Source organism: Nuphar pumila, chromosome 3 (genome assembly GCF_984573655.1).
Source record: "Nuphar pumila chromosome 3, dmNupPumi1.hap1.1, whole genome shotgun sequence".
Lineage (NCBI taxonomy): Eukaryota > Viridiplantae > Streptophyta > Magnoliopsida > Nymphaeales > Nymphaeaceae > Nuphar > Nuphar pumila.
In genome coordinates, this window is record NC_143251.1 from 17968155 (window position 1) to 17982160 (window position 14006).

The 14006-nt window shown below is 36.3% G+C and overlaps 1 protein-coding gene across 6 annotated transcripts in view; it reads left to right on the forward strand.

Moving 5' to 3' along the window:
* Positions 1-13155, forward strand: part of ABCC13 (multidrug resistance-associated protein 11) — a 255662-nt gene extending 242507 nt beyond the window's left edge. For 5 of the 6 annotated variants that reach the window (XR_016430764.1, XM_089998956.1, XM_089998961.1 and 2 more), the window contains 2 exons: positions 1168-1335; positions 12950-13155. Coding sequence is in view for 5 of the 6 variants with exons in the window: in XM_089998956.1 (XP_089855082.1) it covers positions 1168-1335; positions 12950-13030 (249 nt within the window). In the remaining variant the exon portion in view is untranslated. Of the gene's footprint in view, positions 1-1167; positions 1336-12098; positions 12228-12949 lie in introns of those variants that run through there. The other variant, XM_089998957.1, reaches the window with a different exon arrangement.
* The last annotated feature ends 851 nt before the right edge of the window (positions 13156-14006 follow it).

Sequence of the window (14006 nt, forward strand, 5' to 3'; positions counted from 1 at the left end):
TGAATTTTTTTTTTTAGCAAAGATGACCAACTTCAAGACTGGAACACCTACCAGTTAATCTTCACAATAATGATCTGATCACCGACGTTTTTCTTATGCAACACGATGATCAGACACAGACCCACAAGCAGATCATGATCCATAGCATCCAAACCTTCTTCACGCTTCCTGATCAGCAGCAGCGTCATCAGATCCATGGCATCTGGTCCTTCTTCACGATCAGCGGCAGCCTCATCACCACGATCAACACCAGCACACGATCACAGTCGGCAAGTGACCTCAACACCAGCTGGGAGAAACACGATCACGATAGCAACACGCAAACACCACTGGTCACGACAGTACAGTAACGGTCACAACACCAGCACGCACGACTTGCACTGCTCACGACAGCACGTCACCAGCAGTGGGAACATGATCACGGCAGCACAAAAAAAAAATTAATCTACAGCAGCAGCGTCATCCCAGAAGGGAGACCCGCTCTGATACCATGTTGATTTCAGTCAACTCTAGATTGTATTTTAGAGAGACGAGAGAAAGAGAGATGGACGAGAGAGAGAGAGAGAGAGATACTTCATTAACCCTAATCACCTATTTAAATAGGTGATTAGGTGGAACGAGATTACAAGTAGGCATATGTAATTATACAAAATTACGTATGACCACCCCAAGATTTATGAATATTAAAATTTAACACTTTAACACAAACCATGTAAATCACTTGTAAGGCTAGATTCACAAAAAGATGTGAAAAACATGGTGTTTTTACTAGATGCTACATACTATTGACAGTTGCAAATATTTGCCCCATATATGCATGACACAAAAGTATGTACCCAGATCACATTAACTACAGCTAAAAGCACAAGTGCCTTAAGTCCATATAAAAACAAACATGAACATTCAGCCTCAAGCTGGGCCAAAGATGTTGATCGTCCTTGCAGGTGGCATCTGTTAGCATTGAATTTTGAATAACCTTAGTAAATGCTCATTCATCAATAATAAAAGAGTAAATCATCCTTTTTCCTACCACAACCATGCAATCTTTCATGTGCTGCCCATTTTCCAAAATAATCAATCACCTCTTTCCTCACCAGTTTTATTATTTTCTTCTCTTTATCAGCGCCATTCCTGTGATTAACAAAAAAAATTCAAATTGATATGCAGGTGCTTTGCTTGGATGAGTGCACAGCAAATATTGACTTTCAAACTGCATCCACATTGCAGAAGACCATCTCCTATGAATGCAAAGGCATTACAGTGCTTACAATAGCACACCGAATTTCTACCATGTTGAACATGGACAATGTTTTAATTCTGGACCAAGGGATACTGGTAAGAGTAGCCATTTATGTTAATGTCACTTTTGAAACTATTTTCCCTTATTGCTGGTTTATTCCATTTGAACCTTCATGCAACATAAAATGGTTTATTGATTTTCATTTTTATTTTATTTGGTGTATGTGAGTTGTTATATTAGCTTGTCCAAGTTCCAATTTATGATTTCATTTCTTTGGCCTTGTTTGAGAGTTATCAAAACATGGCAGTTTTGTAGAGATAGGGATCAGTTTCAGAAAACCCACTAGCATTTTGTGGTAACTATACCTTTTTAATGAGAACATGTTTGTCCTGTACTGACTGACCTGATTTCTTTGTAGTTTTGACAAAGGATACATTAATTTTGATCTCATTGTTGTTGCAAGTTATGAATAGGAAGAATCTAATTTTTAACCTCAGGGTTTTACAGTTTGTCATGAATCTGAATGGATTTTATTTGTGTACATAGTAGTAACTATATGTTTTCAGCATACTTATATTCTTCTCAGGATACTTATATTCTCCTCCTTGATCAATCATGTTCTCTCTTGTTTTCCCTCTCTTATCTTTATTGTTCTTTTTCCTTACCTATCGCTTGTTTGTTTTCTCTTCTTCATTTTTCTTTATGAATCTTGGTTTCTTTTGCTGCAAGTTATCTTATTTTTCCATCTCTTTTCTATAGAAGTCTTCATCCTAAAGGTACTTTCTTCCACAAGATCTTGTATTTCTGCAGAACTTGTTCTGCACTTTTCTAGCCATAATCTTTGATTCAGTTCAGATCTGCCTTTGTTTGGGTGATGTCATCTCATGACATCATCACCTTGGGAATCGTAGAGCATGACCCTGGAGCTCATATTGACCCAGATTGCAGCAGTTGCTGCTGCATAACTGAATGCCTATGCTTGAAAAAACAGAAGGAAAAGGGGAGTCACTATCTATCTTTTGGGTCAACTGACATTGATTTTATTACACGATGGCTTCTTCTTGTAATAATTCTTCCTCTTCCAATTCTCTGACATTTCTTGAAGCTAATATCAAATTGATTTCCTCCAATTATATTGTTTGGAAAAGGGTAGTATTACCCTATGTAATCCAAGTTTACCACTGAGATTATTGAAAAGTTTGACATTACATATGAAAAGATGGTGGATACTCTTAAAGTTATGAATGCAAAGATGAAAATCGATGATGGAAGACCCCACTCCTTATCGGCAGATTATTGGGGCTCTTACCAATTTAATGATCACCCGACTTGATATTTTTCATGCAGTGCATACAACAAGCCAATTTCAACATTCTTCTACAACTGAGCACGAGTGTTGTTATGCACATTATTAGATATTTACAATTTTTTGTCTCTAAAGGATTCTTTTTGTCTTCCTCTTTTTCACTTGAATTAATTGCATATACTGATTCTGGCTGGAAAGGAGACCCTAACGATAGGCGCTCAACTACCAATTTTTTGTGTTTATAGGTGATTCACTGGTATCCTGAAAATGCATGAAACAACAGATGTCTCTATCGTCAACGAAAGCGGAGTATCGCACTATGACCACCACGACATATGAAATCGTGTGGTTGAGAAGATTAATGGAGGACATGGGGATGCATTTGCAATCACCTTCAAGGTTGTGTTGTGACAACAAAGGTGTCATTTACATAGCCGACAATCATACATTCCATGAACGTACCAAGCACATCAAGATGGATTGTCACTATGTTCATGAAGAATATCTTAAGAAGACTATTATCCTGCCCTATATTGCATCGAAATTCCAGCTAGCTGACTTCTTCACAAAAGCATTTTCATCTTCTCAATTTTACTTCTTACTTGACAAACTTTCAGGGATCACATTGTAAGTTTGAAGGAGAGTGTTAAGTTGTATCATATGTATATATGATCATATATGTATATACATACAAAGTATATATATATAAATATATATAGATAGATAGATAGATAGATATGATACATATGTTCATGTCATTGTAATAGGTAATACCCAATAGGTGTATTTCAATCTTTTCGATGTATAGGTTGTGCCCACTAAGGGCACTAGTGTATTTGTATATTTTTAGTTTCCTTTATTTATTTATTTTGTTTTGTAAGTTCTTGTTTTTGTAATGGACAATATTGTCATTTCCCAAATATAGTTGTTGGGATGCTCCCAACAACTATATTGGCTCTCCTTTGTGTATATATAGGGATGTTTCCCCTTAGATGGGAATTTCTTTCTCAATCACCCAATTTCTCAATAATATTAATTATTTTTACTTGTGATTCAAGCCCATAAGTGGCTTATGTGTACGAGTTTTGTATTGACCCATAAGTGGTCATTGTGTTCTTGTAAGCCCATAAGAGTCATCTATTTGTATCTTTTGCTCTTTCATTACAGGAGGGAGGTCCAACTATACTCTCTCTCTCTCTCTCTCTCTCTCTCTCTCTCTCTCTCTCTCTCTCTCTCTCTCTCTCTCTCTAAGAGAGTGAGAGAGAAAAAGAGAGGATTGGCCTAACGGCTAGTTGGAGGAAGGTGTAAGACTCGTGCATTAAAAAAAAGTTTTGGATCCAGAACTGGATCCAGGTCGCAGGACCCACCTCCCGTGTTCTATTTAAACCCCCACAGGGGGGTGGTTTCTTTTAAGAACACCCGAAACCCCCCTGAGCCACCTCTGCTCACCTCCGAGCCCCCAACTCCCGACTCGTCGGCGCACCCTCTTGTCTCCCTCTCTCGCTCGTCGGAGCCCCTCCTCACGCCAGTGCAACTCTCTCTCTCTCTCTCTCTCTCTCTCTCTCTCTCTCTCTCTCTCTCTCTCTCTCTCTCTCTCTCTCTCTCTCTCTCTCTCTCTCTCTCTCTCTCTCTCTCTCTCTCGGCTCCTTGTCATTCATGTCAGAGCTGCCTGAAGCCTCAGGTAAGTCGCTCTTCCCTACTCCCTCTGCCTCTCTTTCTTTCCCTCTTCTTCCTCTGCTTTCTCAGAGGACAACAGCAGTCGCTGGCTGTTGGGTGCTGACCCTGTGGGGCGGCAGAAGCCTCCACCCACTCCCCCTTCTCTAATTCCGGCAAGCCGCCCGCCTGACCCCCCTCTCCTCCCCCATTCCTTCTCCCTCTCTTCCCTTTCTTCTGTCGGCAAAACCAGAGCCACCACTGCTGGTGGCTCTGGCTTGCCAAGAGGGAGGGTGCCAAGCACTCCCCTTTGCTTTTGTTCTTTTTCCTGCCAACCAGGTGGGGCGGCTGAGGCCGCCACCCACCTTCCGATTTGAGACAGGGACCCTCGTGCCCAGCCTTCTGGCCAATGGAACGGGGGAAAGGTTTCATGTGAACGATATTTGCATATGGATTAGTCGATCCTAAGAGGCAGGGGAAGGTCTTTGGATAGCATGGATCACGTGAACCTCGTTAGATAATTGGGTTAAAATTCCCAAACCGGGCTTGGGCAACACTCGGTTTCCCTTTTTTTTTCTCTTCCCTATTTTTGTCAAGCTGAGCCCCGACAGGGCCAGCCTCTGTTAACACCCCCCCCCCCCCTTCTTTGTTGAAGGACCGAGCAGAGAGCTCGGACCTATCTCATAACTGGGACCAGGTCGGGCTCAGCTTGACCACCGAGCCCACCCCCTCCCGTTGGTCGCGTAGCCAGCTGAGCTAAGCTCGGCTAGGACCGAGCTCAACTCAGTCCTTGCTTTCAGATCGAGCTGGCTTAGTTAGCAAACTGAGCCTGGCTCAGTCGAACTTTACCCCCTACCTCTTTTACTGAGCCTGGCTCGGTCTAGTCGGCTCGAACTAGGTTCGGGTTCGACCCCTGCGACACAAGCGTCACTTATTTTGTTAAATTAAGTTATTGCATTGTTCTTTTCGTAGTATGATAAAATATCTTTTAGTGCACTACATCGGCGCAACGGAGGCGACATGCTTACCAAGGCATGAGCCCTTGAAAACCTACACTCGGAATTGTCAGCGAGTTCGACCATCTCTGAGGTAGGGAAAAGTTGCATACAAGGACAAATGACGAAATACTTCTAACTTATACATATTATATATATACATATATAGATATATATGCTTTTAACTCAAGGAAGCAATTTTTTGTATTTTTGTCCATTTAAAATTGTCATTTACTTTACCATCGCGTTGTTACGTACACAGGCTACTACTTACGCAATTTATTTAGCCGATGTATGGTTTCGTATATTGTGTATTGCTTACGCAATTTATTTAGCCAATATACGGTTTCATACATCGTGTATTGCTTACGCAATTTATTTAGCCGTTGTAAGGTTTTGTACATCGTGCGTCGCTTACGCAATTTATTTAACTCGATGTGTGGTTTCACACATCGGGTCTTGCTTTGTGTCATTTACTTTGCCGCCACGCTGTAATATGCACAGGCTTACGCTTTATTATATATTTATTCTATATACATATATATATGACTTTATAAGGTACGCATACTCATGCCTACTTCAGATTATGCGTACATTTTAAAGACGCAGAATTGTGCATCCTCACCAAGTCTCTATTTTTAAAAGGTTTTCACATGCGAGATTTCAAAGCTCGTAATGTTTGTTGTCTCGAAAAGCAAAAACAAGTATTTGGCTCTTACGTATTCGCAATCGAGACTTTCCCTCAAACCTGCGAAACAGAAAGGCTTCGACTACGTAGCCCTATGTGGTACGTACGTTTGGTCTGTTGTTTTGGTATTTAAAATGACTCGGATATTCTCCGGTCTAAGGCACGGAACATTGAAATTTTTAAAGTGATGTTGGGGTTTCTTTCTGAGAAATCGATATCCCTCTCATCATAGTGGTACTATCAGACATGCACGGCATGTTAGTACTACAATGATTAGATGAGAGGTTTATGGTAGCCTCGTAGCGTGAAAATGCACAATGATTAAAGGAAAATCACATAAATAGTGATGATCACCTTTACAGGCAAGGTTATCGATTTGGTTTGAAAGACCGGAGCATGTAAAATGGGTTGTTAGTTAAAAAAGAACCTGACATACCCATTCGTCCATTTGGTTCCATCAAAAGAGAGAATGGGATGATACAAAAACTCTGATGGACAGGTTGTTAACAACTACACTCCTCGAGTAGCAATGACTCGGTGTCCCTGATCATCGGAGTTAGGGGATTGGGCTACCAAAAATTATCTTAAGTGGTAGGTCCCAATGACTTCTACAGAAGTATGGATGAATCCCCTTGAACAATGACCTCTACAGAGTAGACTCAACTAGTTGTTCGGGGTATTAAAATTCATGGAATAACAAACCCCCATGTAGTCTCAGTTATTTTTACATTTTTTTTTACCCTCAAGACACGTAATTATCGAAATAAGATTATCATGCTCATTTTGTTTATTCTGAACTGCACATCACGAAAGAAACAATGTATCTGTTAATTTTGTTCTGAATTTTGATATCTATGCGCCTACTAGATTTTTATAAGTCTAACATGTTTTATAGGGTATAGGTGATGATTAGGTCGGTATGACAGGCGATGGCGCGATGACGTGATGATATCAAGATCCCACTCTTTCTCTTACGTTTCGTTTCTGAGCACGTTTTGAAATTTTGTATAAGGGTTTTCTTTGAAAATTCCTCTTTTGTATAAACTTTAAATTATCAAAAACCTTTTTTTAAATCTATATGGTTTCAATGCTTATACGGTGATGTAAATCTATTGTGTAAAGGAAAGTTCACCTGTAATGCACCTAACCGTTGACTTGTTATTTCAAACACCATTTTTCACTGAACTGCCATTTTAAACTCTGAAAAAGGATTGATTATAAAGCTTTCAAATTTTTCCTAAAAAGTTACAAGTTCGGAATTTTGGGGTGTTATAAAAGGTCTAATGGTTAGTTGGTCAAAACAGTTTGATAGAAAAAGAAAAATATAAAAATACAAATACAAATGAAAATTCCTATTCTGCCCCTAAAAGCATAAATTGAGTATACTTAATCTAAAGACTAAATACCTAATAGGTATACCAAGGATATACCTAAAATACAAAAAAATTATAAATAATTACAAATACAACGAAAGCACCGAAAAGTATACCAAAAATACCTTTGCCTCTAATAAAGATATTGCATTTTTAAATTTTATAAGAATTGTATTATGATATAAGATTTGTATTTTAATCTAATTAAAATAGGTCAACTATGATATTATTATAGGAACATAATGTTAAATCATGTTGTATATGTTAGTTAATATATATATATATATATATATGTGTGTGTGTGTGTGTATATATACCTGTGTACAAATGTAATAGGTACTGCCCATTAGAGGCAGATTTGACTTTCTTTATTTTTCCTTTTTTTTATTTCTTTTTCTTTCTTTATTTTAGGTTTGGGCTTTTTGGTCAAAAGACCATAGAGCCGTTGGGGAGCTCCCAATGGCTCTATGGGCCCCTTCTAAAGTCCTTGTATTGTCTATTATATAGGGGATTTTGTCCCCTCTTTGATGTATTCTTAGCTTAAGCATTTTATGAATACAAACATTATTATTATTTTTTACTTGTGAGCTCTCTTTGATTCAATTTTATGAGTGTTTTGTGGCTCTTTGTATTTTCCCATTAGTGTCCTTTGTTTTAGCCTTGTGTGGCTTTGTATGTATGTACACTTTGTACTCTTTTAGCCCTTAGTGGCATTTACTTGTGCACACTTTAGACTTTCATTACACATAATTCATTGTTTATATAATTATATGTTTTGCTAGTAAAAGTTCAATTCCCATGTTAAAAATTTAAAGTCCTTGGCAGTGCGCTGCTTATGGTAAGGGAGGCAAATTTTAGAAGCACTTGGCTTTCAACTTACAAAAAGGTTCCAGAGAAGCGAGCTTTCAAAGATAGGTAGAAGCTTCTAGTAACCATGGTCTAGCCTGGGTCAAAGCTCAAGAATAAAGCCTAAATCTGGCAGTGCCTGACCAGGCCATAGACTGCCTGTAGGCCACCACAACCTGATGCCAAACCCTCTTCACATTCAAACATATTAGACTGGATGATAATTTAACCAAATTGAGATTTTAACTAGATCATGATATTCAATTGCACTGCACCTGATATGGCATATGCACAATGGTTAGTCTTAGAAAGTTGGTATCATTATGTAACAAAATCAAGAATTATCTCTGATCTGGCAGTCATTGTAATATCTTGTATTTTTCCATGATTTTTAAAACCGATAAATATTTTTTTTAATTATAGATTTAATTAATTGATAAAATCATGGGAAAATATATTATTTTATAGGTGACGTCAACTGAGTTTGGGCGTGGCCCAGAGCCCACTGACAAGACCTAGTTAAGCTAATTATAGTTTGAGAATTTTTTTGTTTTTAACCTTTAAATTCGAGCAAAATTCAGGTATGTACACCGTTAGATGTGCCTCGGAGTATTGATCGCGTTGGAGGCCTGTTTTTTCAAATTCGGATTATGGTTGGCCTGAAAATTGCATTTTTCAAAAATGTCTTGCCTCTATTTTTGCCTTTTTCTAGATCGAATCCGACTGGATCCACTTTGTCTCATCTAAGTTAATATGGATCTGGACCCAATCCAGGATCCATATTGACTAGAATCTAGTCCAGGTAGGATCCATATCTTGATCTGAGATCCATCAATGGCCAATTTAAAATGTTAAAATCAACTTTAAATTAAAAGAGAATGAGGTAGTACAACTCTACCCCATAGAGACTTCCAGAGGGGGGTGACACCCTATGAAATATTCTTAGAATATTATATTAAATAAAATATTTAATAATTAAATAAAATAAAATATTTAAGTAAAGGATAATGTAGAGTTCTACATGAATTAGAACTCTATTTAATAAAGGCTCTCTAGAGGGAACGTCACCCTATCTAGAAGCCATTAAATTAAAATAAGAAAATAAAAATAAGATAAAAGTATTAGAAAACATATAAAGAGGGTAGATCTCTCCCTCTCTCTAGAACCCGTGTTCTAGAGAGAGAGAGAGAGTGAGTTAGAGAAAAAAAGAAAGGAAAACCCCAAAAATCGTGTGGGGAGAGAGAGAAAGAAAAAGAGAAAATAAAAGGAGAAAAAAAGGGAGAAAATTTTGGTTTTCCATACATCCCATTGATTCTTTTCTGGTCTTTTTCCACGTTATGATCAAGTTACGGGTTTCTTTCTAAGTTCTTAAGGGAATAAATAAGTATAAATCTGATTTTATATATAAATATTAGATGAAAAAAGGGCAAATTTGATTCTTTATGTATATATATATATATATATATAAATACATAGTGGAGAATATATATATATATGTAGAGTTATTGTTTTTGTGGATGGCTATTTCTCATATGAATAAAAAAAAGTTGAATATGTATTTATCGATCTATTGATTCATGCATCATACATATTCAGATTTGACAATTTTTCAGTTAAAATAGGCATGTCAATTTCCTGTTTCATGGCCTATGTATAGCAAAAGCATTTATGATGCATAAAAATCAGACTTAGTAATTTTTATTGTTCATACCATGGAATATATATATGGTTTTGTATATGTTCAGATTTTCGGTCATGCATTAAGGCACATGTATTTGGGTTTGTTGGCTTTATTAATTCGCATATAAAAATATGCATGAAATTTTAGATTATCAATTTTTTATATTTATATAGCTGGATATACATGCTTGCCAATTTCCTTTTTGTTGGCCATTCATGCTGAATATATATATATATATATATATATATATATATATATATATATATGTATATATTGCCCTATCGACCCTTTTGATCATATAGCTGAATACGTGCATATAGCCATGTGTGATGAGTTTTTTTTTAGCATTATTTCTAAAAGAAAATTTTAATGTATTCAATTATGTTGGAAGTCTCGTGCATACCGATCTGCACATGTGGACTGATCTATCAACTGCAAGTGTCGACAGATCTGTCGACTGCATGTGTCGACGGACTTGGTCCAGATCTTTCAAGTTTCCCATGTAGGCAAATCTGATCAGACTTTCCGATTTTTCTTATGTGTGCAATTTGATCAGACTTGCCGATTTTCTTTTTGTGTACAAATCTTATCAGACTTGCAGAGTTTTGTTTATGTATGCAAATCTTATCAGACTTGCTGACTCTTACTTGTATGCAATCTGATCAGACTTGCTGATTTTTATATGTAAGTAAATCTTATTAGACTTGCCGAGTTTTGCATGTATGCAAATCTAATCAGACTTGGCAAGTTTTGTTTGTATGCAAATTTTATCATACTTGCTTACTTTATATGTATGCAAATCTGATCTGACTTGCCGAGTTTCATGGGTACGTAAATCTGATCAGTTTCGCCAAGTTTAGGCAAACTGTTATGGATCAGATCTATCGAGTTTATGCATTAGGCAGATCTGGTCCAGATCTACCGAATGGATGATTGATTGATTTGTGAATTCATATCAGCCTCAATTGTTGGCCCGATAAGAAATTTTTGCATAGTTGAATTAATACCTGAATTTGATCATGTTTAAGATTGATATATGCATTTTTTTTAAATGATACATAAACATAATTCTGATTTGATTGACTTGTTGTGCATATCATACACATGAATTTGAAACTTATTTGATGTTTGCATAAATATGGCCATATGCATGTTTGGATGTTTATGCATGGAATTGATCATGTTAATGTGTTCTGTGAGCATCGATTGGCATGTGTATGCGTTTGGTTTCATATGCATTCATTTATATGTTTAAATATTCATTGTGAACATGTTTTGAAACAAGGTGTGTATTGCATGTTCACTAAAATTTTGCAAAAGATGCATAAATCACTTTTGAGATGTATTGGTGGTCAGATGTGAACCACTGCGGGCCGTGTAGGCCAAGAGCATGTGTTACTTCAATTGATGTTCATTTTATTTATGCATTGCAAAATTTATTTTATGAAAATTATTGGTTTTTCGAAATTAATTGCATTGTTAAATCGTGCAGGCTAGGTTCCAAAGTTGGTTTTGCATGTGGATTTGCAAAACGGTTCTTGTGTAAAGAACTTGAAATTGTTTAAAAAGGTAAAAGAGACCAAACAGTGTAATTAATTTCTTCCTTGATGTCCCTTTTACAGTGTGGGAATCTTGGATGGCGGTTTTGGAGGACCGTGAGAATACTAAAACTCCGTGTGCGATTGTACCCTTGAATCTGATATAGTGGTTTACCTTCTGACCACAGTTTTAGGAAGATTTCAACCACTTTGCTTGGGGGTGGTGTTGTTAACTCAACTGTAGTTTTTGTATACCAAGAAAGTGGCATTAATGGTTGAGGATTTTCATTGATGTCCCGACATTAGGTGAGGATTCTTGATATCGGTCGAGAAACAAGTGTGAAACCCAGTAATAAAATATAAATTGTGTGTTAATCTACAACTGAGAACCTAACTTGGACTTCGAAAATTTCTACCCATTCGGATTTAAGAAAAAGTGAAAATTAAACTTGTGTGCATTTAATAGGGACATGCATGCAAAAGTAACTCTGATAAATGATTTAATAAGTTATTCATGCATGTTCATTGAATCATGTATATTTACTGTTCAATATTAGTCCATGCATTTATGTTTAATCTGTTTTGCATGATAATTACTGTATGATATTTTATTTAGATGCTTGAATGGTAAGTTGATTGTAGTAAATGTTAATTGTGATATTCCTCTTAAATTTATGCATGAATTTGGTTTATGCTATTTCCTATATTGTTTGGATTTTTAGAGGAATTCGTATAAAGGACTTTGGTTCTTACCCGTTTTCTTAAAATTGTTTTACAGGCTCGGAGGATCAGTGATGTCCTAACTAGCTGGCTAGAGACTACGAGTTGTATGACTGATTTCTAGTTCATGACAGAGTGGCTCTACTGAGATAGACGATTTTTTTGCGTCTAGACTATTTGACATTATTTATTAAGTTAATAAAGTTTGATTTATTCTTCATTTGATTCAATGCACAGTGATTTGTGGTTTGGTATATAAAATATGTGAGGCCCCGGATCCTTGGGTTAGTTTCCACAATAATTAAAAAAAAAATTACACTATTTTTACGAGGGTAAGTTGGGGTCGTTACAGTCATTTTGCAAATGACTTGGTCTCGGTTCTGACCTTTGTCCAATCCAACCAACAATATTTAAAATGTTGATGAGGTTCAGGTTGGTACAAAGACCTGTTCTATGTATTCACATTCCTATCGAGCTTGCTAGATGATGATCTTGAATGCTTCATCTCTTTTCTCTTTTGATTTATATACTCCTTCAACTTTGTATTTCCATATAGAACTCTAGCGTGGCACTAATATCCTAACTCTGTTGTGTCCTGTAATAAATTGCAATTTTGTTTTCTTCAGTCAATTTGAACCTAATTGCAAAATATCGTTTGAAAGAATTTGTCAATGGATCTAGTACCCTCGTTTTTAATGCTTTGCATGCATTTTGACTGCATATGCCATCTAACTAGCGAACGCATCTATCATTACTTCAAAAAGGTTGCACTTTCAATGTCTAGCTTGCGTAGTTTTTTTCCCAACATATTTTAAGGTTATATGATTGAATATAAGGCATGGTAATCTTTTAAGTGATTTTGCACTTCATCTTCTCAATACCTTAACAACTTCCTTTTCTCTATACTAGGTTGAACAGGGAAACCCACAGGCCCTGCTGCAAGATGAGTGCTCCAGATTTTATTCTTTTGCTAAAGCTTCTACTGTGTGATTGGTTGTCATGTTAGGTTTTTGGCTTGTATGCTTTTACATAACAAATATTCTACTGCTTTACTGAGTTCGTTTAAAATATTTCCATTTGGCATTCATTTCCAGAAGGATACTTATTTTGGTCTGAAGATTTCTATTATTTAATGGTGCTGAATTTTTGTGTGGATTTTTTTTTTGGATAGACAAGATGATGTGTGAAAATTATTTGCAACAAAAGTTTGTGTACAAACCCCTCTGGATTACCATGTCACAGATTGTTTGATCTAATCAGATCTCATAGATGGATTCAGAATGTCCAAAATAGTAGGGGTTGGCTTTTTAATAATGTTTTTCAACGAAGAAACATGATTTTATGACCTAGGAAACTACTGCACATTGTAGGCAGTTGATTTTTGAAACCATATGGAAATTTGCCTACTTGTCATAATCAGACAATCTAAGAGCTGATTCCCATTTAGAAAAACATGTACATCACATATGTAAGGTTAGTTTTATGAAAAACAACCAATAAATAAAAAGTACATTTGTTCCTATAAACGACTGACAAATATGGCCCTTATATATATATATATATATATATATATATATATATATATATATATATATATATATATATAATGGGAACGGTTCTAAATGAAACATGCTATTTGATCTTTTGAACTGTGCTGTTTTTATAATTCCCCACTACATGATGTGATCAGTCGTGGGATTATGTTTATTGACTGTAACCAAATTTCCTTGGAGGAATTTCGGACATCACCTATAATGCTTCTTATGTTACCCATCAAGTCAAACTCAAACAGGCTGTTTCATTAGATTCAATTTTTTGAATTAGGATTTATGAATTGGATCCATGTGTCAGCGGCTTCTGGGCTATATTCAGTCCATATATACATCAGATCTTTAGCAGGTGACATTGGAACTAGATGGAGTGTGAATCAATTTGGGTCTATCATAGTTTGGTTTGGGATCAGTTA